Raw genomic sequence first — 26,619 nt, 5'->3', positions numbered from 1 at the left:
TAATAAATGAACTCTGAGAAGATGGAGGATACAAAATCAACATACAAAAATCAACTACATTTTCATAAGGTTGCTGTGAAAAATGTGAAAAGGAAATTAAGAAAAAAAGTTCCATTTACAATTATATGAAAAGACTAAAATACTTAGGAATAAATCTAACCACGGAGGTGAAAGACTTGCATAATGAAAGCTATAAAATACTGCTGAATGAAATTAAAGAAGACTTAAAAGAAAATCACAGGTCCAAAATGGTGTCACTTAAGTTAAGGTCCTAGGTCAGTAAACCAAGACTTAATACCTAATCTAACTGCAGTTTCAACCCCCCAGGAATGTAACTTTTGACTAGTCAATATGGGATTTACCTGGTGAGTAAGAGGAAGTTTACTGATAGACCTCTTCTAGTCCCCTTAGGAGGGTGACCCTTGCCTAAAACAGTGGATTCTTCACTAATAATTTCCTTTTTTCTGTTCCCTGTTTATCTTTAAAAACATTTCTTTTCCAGCAGTTCGATGAAACTCCCTTCTGCTTGCTAGATGGGATGCTGCCTGATTCATGGATCTTTTTTTTTTTTTTTAAAGATTTTATTTATTTTAGAGAGAGAAAGTACACAAAAATGAGGGGGGAGGGGCAGGGGGAGGGGCAGAGGCAGAGGGAGAGGGACAAGCAGACTCCTGCACTGAGCACAGAGCCAGACTAGAGGCTCAATCCCACGACCCTGAGATCATGACCTGAGCTGAAACCAAGAGTAGGATGCTCAACTGACTAAGTTACCCAGGTGCCCCTATGAATCTATTAATAAAGTCAATTAGATCTTTCAAATTTACTTGGTTGAGTTTTTGTTATTTAACAGAAGAATTAACATTATTAAGATGTCAATACTATCCAAAGAAATCTACAGATAAAACACAATCCCTATCAAAATCCCAACAAACTTTTTTACAGAAATAGAATAACTGATCCTTAAGTTCATATGGAATTGCAAGGGGCCCTGAATAGCCAGGACAATCTTGAAAAAGAAGAATGAAGTTGGAAGACACAAACTACCTAATTTCAAAATGTAATACAAAGCTACAGAACTTAAAACAGTTTGGTACCGGCATAAAGACAAATATATAGACCACTGGAATAGAATAGAGAGCCCAGAAACAAATCTTCACTTGTATGGTCAATTGGTTTTCAACAAGGGTACCCTTCATTGGGGGAAGGAATACTCAACAAGTCTTTCCAGCAAGTGGCGCTGGGGAAACTAGATACCCTCAGGCAAAAGAAGGAAGTTGACCCTTTTATACCTTACATAAAAACTAACTCAAAATGGATCATAGAAATACATAAAGAGCTCCCACAGCTCAACAACAAAAAAACAAACAACATTATTCAAAAATGGTCAAAGGACTTACACATTTCTCCAAAGAAGACATACAGATGGCCAACAGACACGTGAAAAGATGCTCAACATCATTCATCATTAGGGACATACAAATAAAAATCACAATGAAATATCACCTCATACCTGTCAAAATGGCTAAAATCAAAAACTCAAGAAACAAGTGTTGATGAGGATGTGGAGTAAAAGAACCCTTGTGCACTATTGTTGGGAATGCAAACTGGTGTAGCCACTGTGGAAGACAGTATTGCTGTTCCTCAAAAAACTAAAAATAGAACTGCCCTATGATCCAGTGATCACACCAATTGGTATATACCCCAAGAATACAAGAACACTAATTTGAAGGGATATATAAGCTCCTATGTTTATTACAGCATTATTTACAATAGTCAAACTATGGAAGCAACCCAAGTGTCCATCCATAGATGAATGGATAAAAAAGATGTGGTATATATCTACACACACACACACACACACACACACACACAGGAATATTATTCAGCCATAAAAAAAGAATGAAATCCTGCCATCTTCAATGGCAGAGCTAGAAAGTAGTATGCTAAACAAAGTAAGTCAGAGAAAGACAAATACCATACGATTTCACTTATATGTAGAATTTAAGAAACAAAACAAATGAGCAAAGAGGAAAAAAAAGAGAGAGACAAACTAGGACACAGACTCTTAATTATAGAGAGCAGATGGTTACCAGAGAGGAAGTAGTTGGAAGGATGAGGGAAACAGGTGAGGCCGATTAAGAGTACACTTTTCTTGCGGCGCCTGGGTGGCACAGCAGTTAAGCGCCTGCCTTCGGCTCAGGGCGTGATCCCCGCGTTATGGGATCGAGCCCCACATCAGGCTCCTCCGCTGTGAGCCTGCTTCTTCCTCTCCCACTCCCCCTGCTTGTGTTCCCTCTCTCGCTGGCTGTCTCTATCTCTGTCAAATAATAAAATAAAATCTTTAAAAAAAAAAAAAAGAGTACACTTTTCTTAATGAGCACTAAGTAATATATGGAACTGCTGAATCATTTTACTGTACAACTGAAACTAAAATAACACTGTATATTAACTACACTGGAATTAAAATAAATTTTTAAAAATGCAACTGGTAAAAACAAAACAAAACCAAAAAATCCGATAGCCAATAAGTACATGAAAAGATGTTCAACATCATTACTCACTGGGGACACACAAATCAAAACAATGAGATATGACTTCATAGCCATTTGGATGCCTTTTTATCAAAACAACAGGAAATAAGTGTTGTTGAGGCCCTGGAGAAATTGGAACCCTTGTGAATTTCTTGTAAGAATGCAAAATGGTGAAGCCACTATAGAAAACAGTATGGCAATTCCTTAAAAAGTTAAACATAGAATTATCATATGACACAGCAATTCTGTTCATAAGTATATGGCCAAGAATCAAAGACAGGGACTTACACAGATACTCGTACGTCCATGTTCATAGCAGTGCTATTCACAATAGCCAAAAGGTAGAAGCAACCCAAGTGTCTGTTGACAGATGAATGGATAAACAAACTATGATATGTACACACAATGGTTAGAAAAGAATGAAATTCTGACACACGCTACAACATGGATGAACTGTGAAAACATCATGCGTAGTGAAATAAACCAGATACAAAGGGACAAATATTGTGTAATTCCACCTATATGAGATACCTAGAATAGTCAAAGACATAGAGACAGAAAATAAAATACTGGTTATTTGGGGCTAGAGGATGGGGAAATGGGGAGTAATTTTTTAATGGGTAAAATGTTTCAGTTTGGGAAGATGAAAAAAATTAAGGAGATGAATGGTGGTGATGGCTGTACAACTATGTGAATGTAGTTAATGCCACTGAACTGTACATTTAAAAATGGTTGAAAAAAAAATGGTTGAAATGGGGGTGGCTGGGTGGCTCAGTAGGTTAAGCATCTGACTTTGACTCAGGTCATGATCTCAGGGTCCTGGGATTGAGCCCTGAATTGGGCTCCACACTCAGCAGGGAGTCTGCTTATCCCTCTCCATCTGACCCCCTCCCCACTCGTGCTCTCCCTCTTTCTCAAATAAATAAATAAAATCTTTTAAAAAAATAGTTAAAATGTTAAATTTTATGTCATTTATATTTTATCACCAAAAGAGATTTCTCTACTTAAAAAGTGGTTTGAATGGTAAATTTTATGTTAAGTATATTTTACCACAATCAAGCAATAAATATATTTTAAAACCTTAGTCCTAGTTTCAAGACAAGATGACTTCTAAGGTCCCTTTCAATTCTAAAATTTTTTGAGACATCAAGATATCAAGGGGAGGAGTGTCTGGGTGGCACAGCGGTTAAGCGTCTGCCTTCGGCTCAGGGCGTGATCCCGGCGTTCTGGGATCGAGTCCCACATCAGGCTCCTCCGCTATGAGCCTGCTTCTTCCTCTCCCACTCCCCCTGCTTGTGTTCCCTCTCTCGCTGGCTGTCTCTATCTCTGTCAAATAAATAAATAAAATCTTAAAAAAAAAAAAGATATCAAGGAGAAAAGAGAATCTGCTCAAGGAATAAGCTTCTGACTTCTCGTTCTGAAGTAAGAGTGTAACTTTACCTTTCAAGTGATTATAAATGGACCAAGAAGTTCTAGCAATGGTAGCAAACTCAAATGCCTACAGAGGCCAGGCAGGAAACGTAAGCAGATGAAGCAAGGCAGCTGGGGATGGTGGTAAATCTGAGGCCACCACACGCCCTGTCTAAAGGGAGCAGCTGTACCTCCGCCCTGGCAAACTGCCTCTCTATTGGAATGTGGGCATGGTATTTGGATGATTTTCCATTCTTTAAGTGAAATTGAATTGAGATTTTTATGCTAAATGTTGGCATCTAATTTTTAAAATTATTTTTTTTTTAATTTTTAATTTTTTTTTAAAAGTAGGCTCCACACCCAGTGCAGAGCCCAGAGCAGGGCTTGAACTCACCACCATGAGATCAAGACCTGAGCTGAGCTCCAGAGTCAGACGGTTAACCAACTGAGCCACCCAGGCACCCCTAAAAAAATTATTTTTAATGTTGCTAGCCAAAGAAAACATAACTGCAGGCCAAGGCACATGCAGTCAGCCAACTGCTAGATTGTGATTTCTTTCAGAGCATAAAGGCACGACACAGAATACAAAAGAAAAGGAGGTAGTACTAGTTAGATCCTCACCAATGGTTAAAGTTTGCATCCGGATCATGGGGCACGTGGGTGGTTCAGTCGGTTAAGTGTCCAACTCTTGATTTCAGCTCAGGTCATGATCTCAGAGTCCTGAGATCAGACTCAGTGCTGGGAATGGAGCCTGGTTAAGAATCTCTCTCTCCCGGGGCGCCTGGGTGGCACAGCGGTTAAGCAAGCATCTGCCTTCGGCTCAGGGCGTGATCCCGGCGTTGTGGGATCGAGCCCCACATCAGGCTCCTCTGCTATGAGCCTGATTCTTCCTCTCCCACTCCCCCTGCTTGTGTTCTCTCTCTCGCTGGCTGTCTCTATCTCTGTCGAATAAATAAATAAAAATCTTTAAAAAAAAAAAAAAAAGAATCTCTCTCTCCCTCTCCCTCTTCCTCTCCCCTTCCACGCTCTCTCCCTCAAAAATAAATAAATAAATAAATAAATAAATAAATAAAAATAAATAAATAAAGTTTGCATACAGACCATGATCTAAATCTTTTAATCCTTGTTTGGAAGCACCAGAAAGTACTGAATATTATTTTAATTAGGTGTCGATTGATATTGTATAGCTTTGAATGGGCCAGTTTTTAATGGGGCACTTTGAATGTGAAGTTTATGCCTTGTCTATAGTGGGTGATCAGTAAGGAGTAGCTACTATTATTTTAAATCAAATCCCTACACAAAATTGAAGAGTATAATGCTCTTTCGAAACCAACCCTACTCTCCAATATAAGAGATGATTTTAATATAATCCCTTCAATAATCACAGATTATTGAATAGTGATTGGGAAGTGGTAAGCCTTCATGTTAAATAACAAAAAAGAAATCATTTTCATATGTTAGGTGCTAAGAATATAGTTATTGGCAAAACAAGGTTCTTGCCCTCATCAAGCTTACAGTTTAATAAGGGAGATGGACATTAAGTAGAGTCATCCAGAAAACACTTAGCCAGAAACTGTAATAAATGGTATGACTAAAAATTACAGGATGATTTGCAAAAGAATAATGAAGGGATCTAATTCAGATGAGGAAGGGAGGGACAAAGAAGGTCTTTTAAGGAGCTGACCTTTAAACTAAGACTTAAAAGGATAAAGAGAGGTTAGCAACCTAAGGGTATTATGCATCGAGGGTGAGGAGGGCTGGGTAGGAGAGGAGGTGGTGACAAAAGCATTCCGGGAATGCTTGTGTGACAAGTGTGATAGCCCCAAATAACTGAAATAGACAAAAAAATAAAGGAACATTAAATAGAGGGAAAGATTCAAGTTACTGGAGGTAGTGAGGTAAAAGATTTGAGCCAACATCACACGTCAATGTTCTCCTTGGAGAAAAGGTTTCGAAGAAGGAAGCAAAGACGGAAAAAGAAAAAATTAGAATTGAGAAGAAATAAGTAAAATGGGAGACAGGGCCCAGGAACTGAAGGTTGAAGAAGTTGTTTATTGGCCACATCAGGTTTCTGGGACAAACGCGGAGCCATGGAGCTCTGGTGGGAGCAGGTATGGAGGACAGGCCAGAGGAAACCGCAGGACTGAAGAGATTATGTGGAAGGATTTTTGTTTGTTTGTTTAAAAAATGACAAAAGTAATAAACGCTCTTTAATATTTCAAACAAGACAGCCACCCACTCCTGAAGTAAGCACTGTTAATCCTCACAGAATGGTTTTTGGTGGTGAAGATTAGTGACAAGTAAAATCAGGGGGAAGTTTGAAGCAGCTGAACAGAGAAGTCAAACCGAAAGCTTTATTTCAGCCTAAATTGTCTGCATTCTCCCTTGAGATCACTTTAACCACCATAACATTAGGTATTTCAGGAAAAACAGTTTTTATCATATGATTATATAGACTGACTGCAAGTCTCTGATTCCTAGACTGTGATCTTCTTTCATAAGTGCAGGGATTTTTTTTTTTCAAATCTCTGATTATTAGACCACAAACTCCGTGAGAGCAGGAATTTCTGCTCCACTCACTGCTTTATCACTAGCAACTAATACATAAATGTTCGTTGAATGAATGAATATTCCTAGACTATGAAGACAAATCACAGTGAATTCAGAGTAAAACATAAAAGGTGAAAGAATTAAAAAAAAAAAAAGGAAAGGAAAAAGGAAGGGAGGGATGAAATTGGCAATACTTGAGATTCTGGCATTCATTCTTGACTCTTCTCTCCCACACTCCCACCCAATCAATCAGCAAGTCCTGTCAAACCAACCTTAAACAGCTCTTCATCTCCCTGCCACTACCTGTTCTGTTGTACTGACTCCTAACTGGTCCTACCACCTGCCTTCCATTCCATTTTCCATGCTTTTGCCAGTCTCATATGTGAAAATACCACACAAATTGGTAAGATTCAACTGACTGGCTGGGATGATGTTTCCTTCTTACATACTAAGCACCAGCCAAAATGAACTTCTTACGGTTTCCCACAGGAACCATGTTGTTTCATGTCATCATACTTTCAAAAAACTTGTTTATTCTTGTTAGAATGTACTCCTTACTTGCTAAACAGCTTTCTACCACTCCAAGTTCCATCCTGCCTATTCCATCATAGCCTTTCCTGACTTCTGCAGAAGAACTATTTCCTCCCTTGTACTATCACTGGATTCTATACATGGCTTTAATGATCACTTACACTCCGGGGAAACTATTCTAGACTACTCTACTGGAATGTGAGCTCCTTGAGGGCAATTATTGTCATTTACTCAGTTGTATTTCAAGCACCTCACACACTATCTGATGAAGAGCACATTAAAAAAATAATACTCCCCCTCGTCAGTTTTCTGGCTTCTTCGGCATTGGTGTTTTCACTTACTAGGTCTGTGACCTAGGACAAGTTCTTTAACTTTCTGAATCTGCTTCATTTTCTGTGAAAAAGTGATAATAAAAATATCTACCTAACACAAAGGATTGTTGTGAAGAAAAATTAGATATTTCACATATGAAGCAACTTCATAAATGCTAATTGCTATCATCATTATTTTCACTTTTGATATTACATTTTTTATGTCTAGAAATTCCATTTGGATCTTTTTAGTATCTTCCATTTATCTCCTAATCATAGTCATGTTTTCCTTTACATACTTGAGCATATTTATATGATTTAAAATAACTGTTTGAAGGCCCTTGTTAATAATTCTATTATCTCTGTCTTTTTTGGGTCTGTGTTTCTACAGATTGATTTTTCTCCGGGTTATGGGTCATATGTTCTTGCTTCTTTTAATGTCTGGTAATTTTTAACTGGATGCCAGACATTGTAGATTTTATGTTATTGAGTGCTAGATTTTTTTTTTTTTTTAAAGATTTTATTTATTTATTCGACAGAGATAGAGACAGCCAGCGAGAGAGGGAACACAAGCAGGGGGAGTGGGAGAGGAAGAAGCAGGCTCCCAGCGGAGGAGCCCGATGTGGGACTCGATCCCAGAACGCTGGGATCACGCCCCGAGCCGAAGGCAGACGCTTAACCGCTGCGCTACCCAGGTGCCCCTTGAGTGCTAGATTTTACTGAGTTCCTTTAAGGAGTGGTGAATTTTGTTCTGGCATACAGTTAAGTTATCTGCAGATAGACCTGTTGAATCCTTTTTGTTTTTTAAGCCACTGAGGTCTCTCTCCAGTGTCAATGCCCTATGTGCTTTGAGGTTTCTCCACTTTGGCTGGTAGAAGTATGAACTATTCCTAGCCCTGTGTATACTCCAGGAATTGTTTGGCCTACTGTTTTCTGGTGGTTCTTTTTCCAACCCACACATGTGCAGAGTTTGTAGCCAGAGACTCAAATACCCAGTTGCAGCTCTCTCGAGCTTACTAAGCAACTCCCTCCTCTTTGGTACTCTGCCCTGCAAATTCTGGCCACTGGGGCCTCCCTAAACCCCAATCTCTGCCTCCTCAACTCAGTAAGACTGCTGTGCTCTTTGGATCTCCTCTCCTGTACTGTTGCTTGGCAACTGCATCTCAGAGACCACAGCCCCAGATTAACTGTTGTTCAATGTCTGAAAGAGTTGTTTCAGATACATTGTCTGATTTTCTACTTGCTTATGGCAGGAGGACAATTCCCTAAGTAAGTACTTCTTCATTGGCAGAAGAGGAAGTAGCTCTCATTCTCTTATTAAATGAAATACACACACACACACACACACACACACACACACACACAAATATTTGTTCATTTGTAAAAGCACAAAGCTCAAAATTAAATTCTAACAAACTATAAAAATAAACTGTGGACAATAGCTTTTTTGAACCAATATCCCTAAACAGAAGTGAAGATTTGCTTCAGGGAATTTTAATCTTTGCCAGACTTGGAAAATTTAGATTAATCTTTCACACTGAAAGAAATACCAAAGTGAGAAGTTGAATTTTAAAGGCTTACTACATATGAATAGATCTTTTTGCTTCCAAGACTGTATAAAGTCGCCTAGATAGCAAGAGGTTCACTATAATCTTCATGAGGTTATTTGAATTTCAGACACAGGAAAATTAGCATCATTCAGTACTCAGTCATGCAGAAATGACATTGCTTCCTTATACTTGCTAAAAACTGGGATAAATGGTTTCTTGCCAGAAGGCATCAGGTCCTTAGTTTTCTACAGGTGGCTTCATTTTTAGATATGTTATGCTGGAACTCTGCTCTTCTTTTGCTGTTTCCCTGAAGACCTAGTTTCTTCTTGATAATGTTAAAATATGTACAAGATGTTCTAAGGAAGTCATCTGCAGAAGAACAATATAGTATCAGCTCCTCTGAGTAGGAGTCAGGTACGTGGCATTCTAATTGAAAAAAATGGGGCTTAATAAGTACTTTCTTTTGGAACTTTGCCTCTGAGTGTTTTTGCTTGTTCTGGATTAAAATTGGGAACTGACACACTCCAGGACTGAAACATGTTCTAAAGTTTCCTGGAAGAAACTGAGAATATATTAAAATGATTTAACCAAAGATTTTAGGATCACCTAGATGCAAATGTTGCATTTGGTCTTTAAGAAATCAGGAGCTGTCTGACTAAGAAGCCTAACAATAAATATCCAGCATAAAATCCAGGTCTTGTTTATGGCACAGGAAAAACAGGGAGACCTTGGAGCTGCTTCCTCTTAGCAGCTGGATGATTCACTGGCAGCTGCTACAAGAAAGGTAAAGAAACCTACATCTGCTCAGAGTCCAAATGCTATATGGATCCCTTGTGATAGTAAACAAATTCTGGAAGAGGCCCCACTTCTAAATCAGGAAAAGAATTAAGGAGATCTAAAGACTCTTTTCCATAGTTATCTCTATGTGCCTATTCCACAAAACCCAGGTCTAGCTATATGCACCATTCTTCAATATAGTGAGTATTCAATAAATATTTGCTGACTGACTAAGGGACTGGGAAAGGATTGGGAAAAACAGGTTCTGACGAAATACGACAAACTTTACCTATACACTCACAGCTCCCAGTTTTGTTTATGTAGAGACCGATGGGCTAGTTTCTCTTAGGTAGTTCACTTAAAATTGAGTCCACTTTGATTTTTCTCCACTAGTGCATATAGTCTATAAAGGAGACAATGCTATTCTCAGTATACTAAGTATTTCTGCTCAATTGTATAACTGAGATGGATAATCTCTTGAGTTACATGTCACAGAAGCATAGAAATAGCATATTAGCATATTAGTAAATCTGGGTTTGGCCCTTATTATTATCTCCACTACTGCAAATCTCCTAACTACGAGCTCTGCCTCCAGACTTAACCTCTAAGTCATTTCTTTTCTTTTTTTCTTTTAAAGATTTTATTTATTTATTTGACAGACAGTGAGAGAACACAAGCCAGAGGAGCCACAAAGGGAGAAGGAAAAGCAGACTCCCCACTGAGCAGGGAGCCCAACACAGGGCTCAATCCCAGGACCCCGAGATCATGACCTGAGCCGAAGGCAGATGCTTAACCAACTGAGCCACCCAGGTGCCCACCCTCTAAGCCATTTCTATACTGCCTTTCAAATGATCTTTCTAGAATCCAGATATCATCACACCATTCTTCTGAATAAAATCCTTTAACCTACAGAATAAAATCCAACTTCTTTTTTTATGGCAAAAATGGTCTTTCAGGACCTGACTCTGCTATTTCTCCACAGGTGCATCTCCCCTAATCCGCTTCACAAACTCTAACCATTGTGATCTTCTCAATATCTTATATATTCCAGATTCTTTTATGCTTCTACACCACAGCACATGCTCTACCTAGAATGTCCTTCTTTCCTTTATCCATGTAGATAACTCCTACTCTTTCTTCCCAAATTAGACCAGACAACCAGTTCTCAGGAGATTCTTCTCTAATCTATTTGCTCCCCTTTCTCTAACAATAGTGTCCCCATCCTACTCCCACCCTCCAATCCGGAATCTCCTTCTTTGTATTCATATTATTTCTTCAATCTGCTGCACGGTATTTTAATATTTGCCAAGAGCAAAAGCTCTGGAGCCAGATTGCCTGTATATGAATCCCACCCCAGCATTTGCTGTATGAACTTGTCAAGTTACTTAACCTCTCCGATCCCCAGTTTCATTAGTTATAAGATGGGGATGGGGAGAGCTATAGTGAAGAGTAAATGAATCACCACACATGAAGTGTTCAGAACTGCGCTTGGCTCCTAATAGATATCATTAGCGATGGTGCTGGTATTAGTAATGGTGGTAGTATCTGTGACACAAGACGACCGCTCCTCAAAAAGTAAGGGGTTCGTAGAGCCTCAAATAACATGTACTCAAACAGTATTTATAGGAACAAAAGAAAGAAGTTTGGAAGGAAGAAAGGAAGGCAAGAAAATAATTGGGGAAGACTTACCGCCATTTTTGCCCACAGTTCGGAAGCATTTCCAGAAGGCCCGTAAGAATGATGCCCTATTGTGAGGGGTGGCTTGGATGAAGCTGAATTCCCGAAAGAGAATGTGAGTTCCCTGACATACACTGTTAAAACTGCAAAGAGAAAAATCAAGGAATCATCATTAGAGGAAGAGATATGGAAGGCTGGAATCAGAATAAAAAATCAAGACCACACAGAACCATTGCCAAAAAGGAGGGAAAACTTTTTTCTTCAACAAAACTCTGAACCATAGATGAGACCAAGTCTTTCAATGAAGAAACCCGTTCATATAACCATATTCTCCTGAAAACTCTGAATCCAATTCCTCTGAGTGTTTCCTACCTCCCACATATATGCACTGAGGGAGTTTTAATCAGTCACAGGAGTATCTCAAATAGAGGGAAATCTTTCAATCTTTAACTGGATGACACTGGCATTTGTATCTTTTTGGAGAACATTTCTCCTTCTACCACATTTGGAATTGTGTTTCCTTAAAGATATTATTTCTGTACTCTCTATGACCTGAATCAGCTGCCGTAACGAAAAAATGGCTCATGGGGACATAACTGGATTGTCTGTTCCAGTTTGGGGTGATGGATACCTTTTTGACAATAACCTCAGAGGCAAAGCCATGTGCCAAAGGATACGAAAGGTTTCAAACAGAATATTAAGGCAAATAAGAGGAACAAGGGTAAAAAGTGGCCCCTGAATGAGAGTATGAAGCAAAGCCCCAGGGCCCAAGTGAGTCATTGTTTAAGCTGGGCCGGAGAAGGGGAAAAAATATACTCCATTGCCTTTGGGTTCTTCTGCCAAAGAAATAAAGGCTGTAGAGCCTGGCGTAATCTAAAAATGGAAATTCCACCAAAGAATAGGCAATTATCCAGTAATCATCACTACTAAAGACAGACTTCAGGTTCCAGAAAACTCTTAAATTCCCTGACAAGTAAATCATGAGTGGAAAATATGTTAATCTTTGTAGAGGAGCAGGCATTAAACTGAAGAAGGCAAAGCAATAGGGAGACAGTGGAAATTCCAAATGCCACTCTTCATTTGCTGACAATTTAAAGTGGGGGCAAAGCTGAATCTCTGAACCGAACAGGAAAACATTTCAGGAGTCATCTGTTCCATTTTCCTTTTCCCGGACCAAGTTCTGAGGGAAGCATCTAACCTGTCTTTAACATAGAGTATGTTATTACTTCAGATAAAATTAGCCTCTTCCTGTTAATATTAACAACACTGTATGAAAAAACAAATTATATATTCTTCTTCCCCCTGTGGAAAACTAGTGTAGAAATCAACTTCTGAGACACTATGAGGAAGCATGAGGAAAACATCTGGTAAAGAATTAGGTTAGAAGAGAAATTTTTAAAAAGCAACGAAAGTGTTAACCTAACCATGCAGTTTGCAATTCTGTTGTCTTGAGCAAAAGAAAATGAAAAATAAAGCAAATGAGCTGTTACAGGTAAATGGAGTAGGTCGCATTTCTAGCAAATGAAGTCTAAAATGATAACAATCTAGTTTAAATTTATGAAGCTATCCAGCAAAAAATTAGTCCCAAAGTATGCTTCCTACCCCCCATGGGAAAAAAGCTGGTGTCTAGGTCATAGTCTGGGCTGTAAAGAAACTAATACTAGTGAAATTATATCCTTAGTGTAGCTTTTTAAAAATAATTTTTTTAGGGGCACCTGGGTGGCTTAGTGGGTTGAATGTCTGGCTTTTGGTTTCAGCTCAGGTCATGATCGCAGAGCTGTGAGACTGAGCCCAGCACCAGGCTCCATGCTCAGCAGGGAGTCTGCTTGAGCCGCTCTCTCTCTCCCTCTCCCTCTGCCCCTCCTCCTCCCCTTTGCTCACTTGCTCTATCTCTCTGTCTAAAAATAAATAAATAAATCTTTTAAAATATATATTTTTATCTTTTTTGAAACTACAGAATAATTTATGCATTGAAGAATCTGGCTCATTGTACAGATAAGAATTTACATAAGAAGTTATAAAATAAGAATTTTAAAAAACAGGCCAAGGACATATAATATTGAATACAAAAAGATTTACAATTATATTTCCATTACTGTCTTAAGATAATCCCTACAAATAAAATTTAGCCGGTCAGTATGGAGATCATAATCACTTTACTTAAAGAGTTAATAGACAATATAATCAGTGAAAATTCTTTTAGATAAGAGGGCTGTAAAGAAAAAGCAGAAAATACAATACATTGCTCAAAGCCTTACTGTTTCTCCTCAACCTGAAATAACTTTTCCCTGCCTCCATCTGTTAAAATTCTATCCAGTTTTTCAGGACCATCTCGAATGCCGCATTTTGCATGTTTTTTCCTGATTCTATATTCATGCCCAATTCCCATCATTTATAACTTATAACTCTCCACCGGCACACACAATCTGCTGCCTTTGGAAAAAGTTACTGGACTTCTATCTCCTATAAGACTGTAAGTTCTATGGAGTAAGTAATTAGGTTGTATTCATCTTGGTCTCCACCACATTATCTAACACATAGTACATGCTACTCCATAAATGCCTTTGGTAGTTGATTTAGAAAGATTAGAAAGAACAGATAAGTAACACCAGGTAGAAAGTATCAGATTTATATTTGTAGTCAGCCACACTGGAAATACTGAAGGTCAACATTTTATAAACTTTTTAAAAGTCCAGGACTTTGGCCCGATATTTGCACTGTAATATTGCAATACCATCTTTGTTTTCATTAGTATTTTCCTGGCATGTCTTTTCCTATGCTTTTAATTTTAATCTTTCTGGGTCATTTTGTTTTAGATATTTCTCTTGTGAGTAGTATATAGTTGGATTTTGCTTTTTACCCAACCTTACAGTCTCTGTATTTTAATGAGTTTTAAAAAAATATTTGATTAATATTTGCCACCTTATTATGTCTTTTTCATGAATTGTCTTTGACTTGTTTTTCTTTTCCTGTTTTCTGTTGTGTTAGGAAGGTTTTTTCTTTCTTTTCTTTTTCTTTTTTTTTTTAAGATTCTATTTATTTTGAGAGAGAGAGAGAGCAGAGGGGAAGGGCAGAGACAGAGGGAGAGAATCTCAAGCAGACTCCACACTGAGAGCAGAGACCGAGGCGGGGCTCGATCTCAAGACCCTGAGATCATGACCTGAGCTGAAATCAAAAGTCAGACGCTCAACTGACTGAGCCCCCCAGGTGCCCCAATTTTTTTCTTTTTTAATTATTTTCTCCCCCCTCTGTCAGAGTGGAAGCTATGACAGAATCTATAACTTCTTAGAATTCCTCTTAAAAATCCAACACACATATTTAGCTACACAGTTTTATTTTTTTTTAACTGAAGTATAGTTGACATACAATGTTATATTAGTTTCAGATGTACAGCACAGGGCTTTCGACAATTCTATACATAATGCAGTGTTTACCACGATAAGTGTAGTCTCCATCTGTCACCATACAGAGTTATTATAGTATTATTGACTATATTCCCTACACTGTACTTTTCATCCCTGTGATGATAGTACCTCTTAATCCCCTCCACTCATTTTGCCCATCCCCCCCCCCTCTGGCAACCATCAGTTTGTTCTCTGTATTTATGAGACTGTTTCTGTTTGTGTATGTCATGAGCACACTATGAAGGTACACACATGAGTTACGTCTTTCCACACTGTCAGCTTTATTCAGTCATAAAGCAAGGTTAACATAATTATAAAGCAGGTTCAGGATTCCAAACTCAATGACATTTCACCACGTGATTAACTTGGCTTCTTACATGGCACACGAAGCAAAACAGAAGACCTAAGTCACACAACAAACAAGATAGCATGGAGGGGTAGGAGGTGAACGAACCAAACTCGAAGTCAGTGTGTGGGTGCACAGTTGAGATAAGACCTCACTCCGGTCCAGGTCAGCTCTTGGCACTTACTGTTTATTCTGTTATAAGCAGTGGAGGATCTCAGTTCTGTTCGGAGATCAATCAGGCAGAGCCTTCTGCAGTGGCTGCCTTTTTCAACTGCTCAGACCTCGAGGGGTCAGTGTCTAGAGAGTCTACAGTTTGCTGCAAAAAACCTCCCTTTTTAAAAGGGATTTAATCACTCTTGAGACCCTGCAGACTTCTAGTTATCAGTTCTGGGGTGCTGTCAGCTGGTACTGGTCTCAGTGCTATCTGACAGCTTCAGAACCCTTAACTACTTGCATCATTGCTTGACATAGGCCCCTGCTTGACATGAGTGACTCCATCTTACTCTCTACAGTATATGTGTGTTTGTTCATTTGTTTTGCTTTTTAGATTCCACATATAATTGAAATCATATGGTATTTGTTTTTCTCTGAGTTATTTCACTTAGTGTAATACCCTGTAGGTTCATCCCTGTTGTCAGAAACGACAAGATTTCCTTCTTTTTTTACGGCTGAGTAATAGTCCATTGTATATGTATACCACATCTTCTTTATCCATTCATCTATGGATGGACAGTTAGGTTGCTTCCATATCTTGGCTATTGTAAATAATGTTACAATAAACATGGATGCATATATCTTTTCAAATTAGTAGCTACACATTTTTTAAAATGTCAAGTCACTCATTACTTTTATTACTCTGCAAAGCAAGACAAGAACCAAAGCACACTCTAAATAACCCATGAGCACTTTTCTCATCTTCTGATATTATTTTCTAGATTTTGACTTCCAGCTTTTTAAATTAAAAACTTTTTTTAATACGGTAGAATGCTTATAATACTTATTATTTAAGCCATAGTATTTATCATTTTAAGTACTGTAAGTGTACAATTCAGTGCTTAAATACATTCACAATGCTGTTAACAATTATCATTATCTATTCACAGAACTTTATCATTATCCCCAACAAAAACCCTATATATATATTAAACAGTAATTCCCCCTTCCACTTTCCTCCCAAACTCTGGTAACCTCTATTTCACCCTCTGTCTCTATGCATTTGTCTATTCTAGGTACCTCTTAGAAGTGGAGATGTACAATATTTGCCCCTGTGTGTCTGGCTTCTTTCTTTTCTTTCTTTCTTTCTTTCTTTCTTTCTTTCTTTCTTTCTTTCTTTCTTTCTTTCTTTCTTTCTAGATTTTATTTATTTATTTATTTATTTATTTGAGAGAGAGAGAGAGAGAGAGAGAGAGAGAGAGCATGAACCCACAAACAGAGGGAGGGACAGAGAGGGAGGGAGAGGGAGAGAATCTCAAGCAAACTCCACACTGAGTGCGAAGCCCCATGTGGGGCTTGACCCTACAACCCTGAGACCATGACCTGAGCTGAAACTAAGAGTTTCACCCAACCACCCGAGCCACCCAGGCACTCCTGGCTTATTTCACTAAGTTTTTAGGTCCATCCATGTTGGGCTTACATCAAATTTTATTCCTTTTTAGGGATGAATAATATTCCATTGTATGTATATGCCCCATTTGTTTATTCATTCATCTGCTGATGAACACATGGGTTGTTTCTAGCTTTTGGCTATTATGAATAATGCTTCTATGAATGTTGGTATACAAATATCTCTTCTTCAAATAGTCTGCTTTCAATTCTTCTGGGTATATACCCAGAAGTGGAATTGCTGTGTCATATAGTAATTGTATATTTAAACTTTTGAGAAAAGACCAAACCGTATTCCCCAGTGGCTGCACCATTTTATCTTCTCACAGCAGTGCACAAGGGTTCTAATCCTCACCAGCACTATTCCTATTTTCCTATTTTTTTAATAGCCATGCTAGTAGGTGTAAAGTGGTATCTCGTTGTGGTTTTGATTTGCATTTCCCCAATGAGTAATGGTGTGCTGATCATCATTGCATGTACTGTGGACGTGCGTATATCTTCTTTGGAGCAATGCCTATTTAAGTCCCTTGCTCATTTTTTAGTAATTTTTTTGTTGTTGGGTTGGAGGAGTTCGTTATATATTCTGGATATGAATCCTTTATCAGATATATAATTTGAAAATGTCTTCTCTCATTCTGCAGGTTGTCTTCTTGCCTTCTTGATAGCACACTTTGATGAACAAAAAGTTCTTATTTTATCAATTTTTTTCTTTTGTTCCCTATGCTTTTGCTGTGATAACCATAAAATCACTGCCAATTATAATGCCATAAAGAAATTTGGTTGTTTTCTTCTCAGAGTTTTATAGTTTTAGCTCTTAAATTTAGGTCTTTGATCCATTTTAATTTTAATTTTAGTTTTTTTAAGATTTATTTATTTCAGAGAGAGTGAGCAGAGGGAGGGGCAGAGAGAGAGGGAGAGACAGAGTCCCTCAAGCAGACTGCCTGCTGAGTGTGGAGCCGGATGCAGAGCTAGATCCCAGGACCCTGATATCTTAACCTGAGCCAAAATCAAGAGCCGGCCGCTTAGCCAACTGAGCCACTCAGGTGCCCTGAGTTAACTTTTATACAAGGTATAAGGTATGTCAACTCCCTTCTTTTGCATGTGAATATCTAGTTTCCCCAGCACCACTTGCTGGAAAGACTTGTTGAATGGTCCTTTCCCCTATGAACAGCACCCTGGTTGAAAATCAATTGACCATACATACAAGGGTTTGTTTCTGGGCTCTCTATTCTATTCCAGTGGTCTATATATATCTGTCTTTATGCCAATACATACTGTTTTCAGTACTGTAGCTTTGTATTAAGTTTCAAAGTTAGGAAGTTGGAGTCTTCCAACTTCATTCTTTTTTAAGATTGTCCTGGCTTTCTGAAGTCCCTTGCAATTCCATGTGAATTTGAGGATCAGCTATTTGATTTTGGTGAAATTCTGTTGGAATTTCAGTAGAGATTGTGTTGAATTTGTAGATTTCTTTGGATAGTACTGACATCTTAACAATGTTAAAAGTCTTCCTACCCATAAACATGGGATGTCTTTCCCTTTACATAGGTCTTTTTAGATTTCATTTAGCAGGGTTTTGTAGTTTTCAGTGTGCAAATCTTTTACTTTCTTGGTTAAATTTATGCCTGGGATGCCTGGGTGACTCAGTTGGTTAAGTGTCCAACTCTTGATATTGGCTCAAGTCATGATCTCAGGGTGGTGGGATAGAGCCCCGCATCGGGCTCCACACTCAGTGCACAGTCTCCTTGAAAATCTCTCCCCCTCCCTCTGCCCCTCCCCCTCCTCATGTGTGCATGCACTTTCTCTCTCTAAAATAAATAAATAAATAAATAAATAAACAAATAAATAAATAAAATTTCAAAAAAATGTGTTCCTAAGTATTTAATTCTTTTAGATGCTATTATAAATACAATTGCTTTCTTAATTTCCTTTTGACTGTTGATTGCCAGTGTATAAAAACACGACTGACTGGGGACCCTGGGTGGCTCAGTCAGTTAGGCGTCTGCCTTTGGCTCAGGTCATGATCCCAGGGTCCTGGGATCAAGTCCCACATGGGGGAGCCTGCTTCTCCCTCTCCCTCTGTCCCTCCTCCTGCTTGTGCTCTCTTGTTCTCTCTCTCTCTCAAATAAATAAATAAAATCTTAAAAAAAAACACATAACTGATTTTTGTGTGTTGATTTGGTATCCTGCACCTTTGCTGAATAGGACTAGTAGCTTTTTTGTGGATTCTTTGGGATTTTCTATACATAGGATCATGCCATCTGCAAATAGTTTCACCTTTTCCTTTCCAATTTGGATGTGCCTTATTTCTTTTGACTTCTACCTTTTTAAATGTAAAAAATTACTCATTACTTTTAAAGTCAATAGTTAAGTTTATCAACATATCATATTAATTGTCATGTTCACTACTATTCTTCATTCTGTTCCTTCCCTCTTGGTTCAGTTATTTTCTTGCTAAAGTACAGCATCCTTTCAGACAGGTCCACGATCACTTATCACTTTGGACCTCTCTATTTTGGACTTGACAAATTTTTGGATTTTATAAAGGCAATATGTCGCACAAACCAGATGTGATATAGCACTACCAGTGGGGCTGGGGTAGCAGCCCATAGTCAAGCATATTAAAATTTCCACAGTGAAACATATATTTACATTAAAAAGAATAAACAAAGACCAAAGATAGCCTCATAGGGGCGCCTGGGTGGCGCAGTCGTTAAGCGTCTGCCTTCGGCTCAGGGTGTGATCCCAGCGTTCCGGATCGAGTCCCACATCGGGCTCCTCCACTGGGAGCTTGCTTCTTCCTCTCCCACTCCCCTTCTGTGTTCCCTCTCTCGCTGGCTATCTCTCTGTCACATAAATAAATAAAATCTTTAAAAAAAAAAAAAGATAGCCTCATAAACTAGTCCAGGTCAAGTTTGCTCCCAAATGAGTTTGCAGAAAACTCAGCAAAAACAACTTCAGGTTTTCTATGCTATTTTGATTTCAAATTGTGAACTTCTGAATATTCACAGACAACAGACCTGCTGTTTTCACAAAAGCCTGTGGGTGGTAAACGCTCTCAGTTTTCATTTTCTTGAAAATATCTTTATTTACCCTCTAGAGTAATGGCTTAACCAGGTGGAGAATTCTGGGTTGTCATTTATCTTCTCTCGGCACTTCAAAGATACTACTCCATTGTCATCTGGCATCTACACTGCTGTTGAGAGGCCATCTGTCAAGCTCCTGCCATTCCTTGAGGAGTTAATCATTCTTACCATTCATATAAGCTATTTTTTTTATTATTAATGTTCTGTGGATTCTACAATGTGTCTATCATGTAGGTATAGTTTTAGTTATCTTGCTCAACACTTTAATCTGACTTATGTCTTTCGTCTCAGAGAGTATCTTTTAAAATATTGCTTCACTGCCATCTTCTCTATCCATTTCTTCCCCTATTAGATGTACATTTTAGCCTGTCAGTGTCTCTTCTGTGTCCTTTCATAATTTGCATCTTTTAGCTTTGTGTTGTACTTAGTATTATCTTTCAAATTATGAGTTCTTTATTCTTTTTTGTCTGGTCTAAAGTTTATTCTCTCTGTTGAATTATTTATTTATGTTAATTTTTTAATGGCCATGTTTTAATGTTTCTTTTTTTAAGATTGATTGATTGATTGATTTTAAAGAGAGAGAGAGCAAGAGCACAAATGGGAGGGGCAGAGGGAGATGGAGAGAGGATCTCAAGCAGACTGCACTGAGTGTGGAGCATGACATGGGGCTTGATCTCACGACCTTGAGATCACGACCTGGGCCAAAACCAAGAGTTGGACACTTTACCAACTGCCCCACCCAGGAGCCCCTGTTGAATTTTTTAAAACATCGGTAACTTTTTTATTTCTAGAATGTTTAATTGGTGTTTTAAAGAATTTACATGGTTTTGTTTCTGCTTCCCAGTTTTTGTTCTCTATTTTTTCCCCTCAAGTTTTTATTTCAAAACCAGTTAGTTACCATACAGTGTAATATTAATTCAGGTTTAGAATTCAGTGATTCAACACTTATATACAACACTTGGTGCTCATCACAAGTGCTCTCCTTAAGCCCCATCACCCATCTGGCCCATCCACCCAACCCACCTCCCCTCTGGTAACCAGCAGTTTGTTCTCTATAGTTAAGAGTCTGTTTTATGGTTTGCCTCTGTCTCTCTTCCCCCCCCCCATGTTCATTTGTTTTGTTTCTTAAATTCCACATGAGTGAAGTCACATGGTACTTGTCTTTCTCTAACTTATTTCGTTTAGTATAGTGCACTCTAGCTCCATCTGCATCTTTGCAAGTGACAAGCTTTCATTCTTTTTTATGGCTGAATAAAAAAGTGTGTGTGTGTATGTGTGTGTGCGTGCACGTACATGTATATTACAACTTATTTATCCATTCATCAGTTGATGAACATTTGGGCTCTTTCCATATTTTGGTTATTATTGACAATGCTGCTATAAACATTGGGGTACATATATCCCTTCAAATTAGTATTTTTGTATCCTTTGGGTAAATACCTAGTAGTGGAATTGCTAGATCATAAGGTAGTTCTATTTTTAACTTTTTAAGGAACCTCCATATTGTTTTTTCCAGAGTGTCTGCACAAGTTTGTATTCCCACAAATGGTGTAAGAAGGTTCCCCTTTCTCTGCATACTCACCAATACTTGTTGTTTCCTGCATTATTAATTTTAGCCATTCTGACAGGTGTGAGGTGATATCTCATTGTAGTTTTGATTTGTATTTCCCGATGATGAGTGATGTTGAACATTTTTTTCATGTGTCTATTAGCCATCTGTATGCCTTACTTGGAAAAATGTCTATTTATGTCTTCTGCCCATTTTTTAGCTGGAGTATTTGTTTTTTGGGCAATAGAACAGATCAATGAAACCAGAAGATGAGACTTTGAAAAATTTAACAAAATTGATAAAGTCCTAGCCAGACTTGTCAAAGAGAAAAGAGAAAGGATCCAAATAAATAAAATCACAAATGTGAGAGGAGAAATCACAATCAACACCACAGAAATACAAACAATAATGAGAATATTATGAAAAACTATATGCCAACAAATTGGACAATGTGGAAGAAATGGATAAATTCCTAGAAACTTATAAATTACCAAACTAAAACAGGAAGAAATAGAAAACTTGAACACACTGATAACCAGCAAATAAATTGAATCTGTCATCAAAAATCTCCCAAGAAACCAAAGTCCAGGGCCAGATGACTTCAGAAGTGAATTCTACCAAACATTTAAAGAAGAGTTAATTCCTATTCTTCTTGAACTATTCCAAAGAATAGAAACTTCCAAATTCTTTCTATGAGGCCAGCATTACCCTGATAACAAAACCATATAAAGACTCCACTAAAAAAGAAAGCTACAGGGGCACCTGGGTGACTCAGTTAGTTAAGTGTGTGACTCTTGATTTTGGCTCAGGTTATGATCTCAGGGTCCTGAGATCGAACCCTGCATTGGGCTTAGCACTCAGTGGGGAGTCTGCTTGAGGATTCTCTCCCTCTTCTTCTGCACCTCCCCCCTGCATTCTCTCTCTCTCTGTCTCTCAAATAAATAAATAAATAAATAAATCTTTTAAAAAAAGAAGAAACTAAAGGTCAATACCTTTTTTTTTTTTTTTTAAGATTTTTTTTATTTATTTGACAGAGAGAGAGACAGCCAGCGAGAGAGGGAGCACAGGCAGGGGGAGTGGGAGATGAAGAAGCAGGCTCCCAGTGGAGGAGCCTGATGTGGGGCTCGATCCCAGGACCCTGGGATCACACCCTGAGCCGAAGGCAGATGCTTAATGACTGAGTCACCCAGGCGTCCCTAAAGGTCAATATCTCTGATGGATCCAAAGATTCTCAGTGAAATACTAGCAAATTAAATCCAACTGTACATTTAAAACAATCGTTCACCATGATCGAGTGGGATTTATTCCTGGGCTTCAAGGATAGTTCAATATTGCAAATCAGTCAACGTGATATACCACAATAAAAGAAAGGATAAGAACCATATGATACTTCCAATAAATGCAGAAAAAGCATTTGGCAAAGTACAACATACATTCATGATAAAAACCCTCAACAAAGTAGGGCTAGAGGGAACATACCTCATAATAAAGGCCATATACAAAAAACCCACAGCTAATGTCATCCTCAATGGGGAAAAACTGAGAGCTTTTCTTCTCTGGTCAGGAACAAGACAGGGACGTCCATTCTCACCGCTGTTATTTAACATAGTACTGGAAGTCCTAGTCTCAGCAATCAGAGAACACAAAGAAATAAAAGGCATCCAGATTGGCAAGGAAGAAGTCGAACTTTCACTATTTGCAGATGCCATGATACTCCATATAGAAAACCTGAAAGACTGCACCAAAAAATTGCTAGAACTGATACATGAATTCAGTAAAGTTGCAGGATACAAAATCAACATACGGAAATCTGTTGCATTTCTACGCACAAATAATGAAGCAGCAGTAAGAGAAATCCAGGAATCAATCCCATTTACAACCGCATCAAAACCTGTAAGATACTTAGGAATAAACCTAACCAAAAGGGCAAAAGATCTGTACTCACACAATGAAAGAAATTGAAGTGGACACAAAGTACTGAAAAACATTCCATGTTCATGGGTTGGAAGAACAAATACTGGGTTTATAAAAAGATTTTATTTATTTATTTATTTATTTATTTATTTATTTATTTGAGAGAGAGAGAGAGAGAGCAGGGGATGAGCAGAGGGGGAAGGACAGGGAGGGGGAAAGAATCCCAAGCAGACTCCATGCTGAGTGCAGAGCCCAACGCAAGCGCAGACCTCACTACCCTGAGATCATGACCTGAGCCCAAACCAAGAGTCAGATGCTTAACTGACTGAGCCACCCAGGTGCCCCTGGAAGAACAAATATTGTTAAAATGTCTATATTACCCAAAGCAATCTATACATTTAATGTAAACCCTATCAAAATACCAACAGTATTTTTCACAGAGCTAAAACAAACAATCTTAAAATTTGTATGGAACCACAAAAGATTCTGCATAGCCAAAGCAATCTTGAAAAAGAAAAGCAAAGCTGGAGGTATCACAATTCTGGACTTCAAGTTGTATTACAAAGCTGTAGTGATCAAGACAGTATGGTACTGTCACAAAAATAGATCGCTCAATAGAACAGAATAGAAACCCAGAAATGAACCCACACCTCTATGGTCAATTCAGCTTTGACAAAGCAGAGAAAAATATCCAATGGAAAAAAGACAATCTCTTCAACCAATGGTGTTGAGGAAACTGGACAGCAGCAACACGCAGAAGAATGAAACTGGACCGCTTTCTTACACCGTACACAAAAATAAATTCAAAATGGATTAAAGATCTAAAAGTGAGACAGGAAACCATTAAAATCCTAGAGGAGAACACAGGTAGTAAGCTCTGACATCAGCCATAGCAACTTCTTACTAAATATGTTACCAGAGGGAAGGGAAGCAGAAGCAAAAATAAACAACTGGGACTTCATAAAAAAAAAAGCTTCTGCACGGCAAAGGAAACAAACAACCAAACTGAAAGGCAACGCACAGAATGGGAGAAGATATTTGCAAATAACATATCTGACAAAGGGTTAGTATCCAAAATCTATAAAGAACTTATCCATAAAACTCAACACCCAAAACACAAATAATCCAGTTATTATCTTTTTTAAATGAAAACCATTCCTTTTTTATGTCCCTGAGGATCCTAAATTTTATTTCAAATTCAACTTAAAATAATTAATTAGTCTTATTTTCTCTAAATTTATATTTCAATTGTAGGGTTTATTGGCCCTTTCTTAGCATTAGTTGTTTTCATATATTTTGGAATTTCAGCGTGTAAATTCACCTTAAGTGGGAGGTTATCACTGTCTCCAGTTGCTTACTCCCTCAGTCTCTCCTGAGGACAGATCCTAGTCTCGGACAAGATCGTATATTGGGGGAATTAAGGCTCCATTCCTAATGATATCGGGACTATCACAGAGGCCGTCACCGAACCTTTGAGTAGCTCAGACCACTCAGTCCTGGTTGCAAGATTGTCTGCTTCCTTTCATAGACCCAAGTTTTATGTGAGCCATTTTCCAGGTAGCCATCATAATTAAAAAAAAAATCTCCTGCTCTGTGTGTGACACATTTAGTCTCTACTATTCCATGAGAAATGAGCTCTCAGTTTCCTATGCTTGCTTCTGAACCCAGAACACACAAGGCCTGTGGTTTTAGCCCCATTAGCATTTTGGTTTGTTTGGTTTCTCACCCATGGATGAGATGATTTTACAAAATGGCTACGTCCCTTAAATTTTCACACGTGTTTGTGAAGGATAAGAAAGCCAAAATCATAAACACTGTAAGCCATTATGACCAGAAATCCAAAACAAATTTTCTACCTGCATGAAAATGCACGTTTGCTACTTTTTCATTGTATTTAACTGAACTAAAAAGTTTTTTAATAGACATCTATCTTACCTCTAAAATTGAACAAAAATGTTCCTAAAAATACTTTAAAGGCCACACAGAAGTATACTATAATGTCTACCTCAAACAGATTTCTCCAAAACCAGTATTCAAATTTCATTGAGTAAATTCCTCCATTCTTTAAGTTTTTGGGTTTTTTCTCTTGAGATTTCAATTGTTTTGTATTTTAACATAATTTCAAATTTATAGAAAAGTTGCAAGAATAGCATAAAGGATTCCTGGGTACCCTTCACCTAGATTACTCATATGTGAATATTTTGTTACATTTACTCTCACTCAAACATTCTTTCTCAATCTCTCTCTCTCACACACACATATAAATATTACTGTTTTTCGGAACTGTTTAAGAGTAAGTTGTAAACATGATGCTCCTTTACCCCTAAATAACCATATATTTCCTAAAAAATTAGTTCTCTTATATGACCATAGTATAATGATCAAAATCAGAAAATTAAAATTGATACAATATTTTAATCTAATTTACAGGCCTTATTTTTTTTAATTAATTTTTTTTTTTGAGAGAGAGAGCACACGCAAATGGGGGGAGGAGCAGGAGGCAGAGGGGACTAGTAGACCCACGGTGGCGGGCGGCGGGGGGGCGGTTGCGGCACATGCAGCCAATCCCAGGACCCTGAGATCATAAGATCATGATCTGAACCAAAACAAGTCCGTTGCCTAATCGACTGAGCCACCCAGGTGCCCCTAATCTATAGGCCTTATGAAGAGTATTTCTAACCCCTGTTAAAGTATTTATTTAAAACTATGAGAAAAATTAAGTTGATGTTTCTTAAAAAACAAGAACAAAACGAAGATGCCTCCTAGAATCACTGTTATTTATTTATTTAGTAAGTAAGTAAGTAGGTTCTATACCCAATGTGGAGCTTGAGCTCATAACCCTGAAATCAAGAGTCCCACGCTCTACCAACTGAGCCAGCCAGGCGCACCAGACCGACTTCTATGTCCTTTTGACACATCCACGCAATTCTTGATCACTTCCTCACTTTTTGATAGAAAAAGATGTTCCAGTCCCATCTTGTTCCTTCCCTACCCAATCCTAGGGCCATTTCTCCAAGAAGCCCAAGCTGCTTTTATTAGAGGACTGTTTAAAAACCTGGGTAGATGCTGGATGTTCTCCAAATGTATCATTGCTTCTAGGCTCTCCCGGAGTCAGGGTCAAGACAAATGAAGGTTTATATATACACACTCTGCATGTGTGCATACATACACACACACACACCCCTAGATTCATTTCTATGTATCTAGCTATCTACATATATTAAAACCCATGCATACACTGATTCAATTCCAATGCTACAGGGTACATTCTAGTCTTTCCCCTTTTCACATCCGAAACTACTTCTCTAATTCTATAGTTGGTGTGATTGGGGAGTTAATGTTTAATGAGTACAGTTTCAGTTTGGGAAGATGAAGAAGTTCTAG

At 38.2% G+C, this 26,619-nt stretch overlaps 1 protein-coding gene across 2 annotated transcripts in view; it reads right to left on the bottom strand.

The window, feature by feature from the left end:
• Nucleotides 1-26,619, bottom strand: part of CSTPP1 (centriolar satellite-associated tubulin polyglutamylase complex regulator 1) — a 182,236-nt gene that overhangs the window by 90,714 nt on the left and 64,903 nt on the right. For both annotated transcript variants that reach the window (XM_057317532.1, XM_026511983.4), the window contains exon 3: nt 11,350-11,480. In XM_057317532.1, the coding sequence (XP_057173515.1) occupies nt 11,350-11,480 (131 nt within the window). The remainder of the gene's footprint in view (nt 1-11,349; nt 11,481-26,619) is intronic.

Source organism: Ursus arctos, unplaced genomic scaffold (assembly GCF_023065955.2).
Source record: "Ursus arctos isolate Adak ecotype North America unplaced genomic scaffold, UrsArc2.0 scaffold_23, whole genome shotgun sequence".
In the NCBI taxonomy this organism is placed as follows: domain Eukaryota; kingdom Metazoa; phylum Chordata; class Mammalia; order Carnivora; family Ursidae; genus Ursus; species Ursus arctos.
This window is presented reverse-complemented; position numbering and strand designations above follow the sequence as displayed.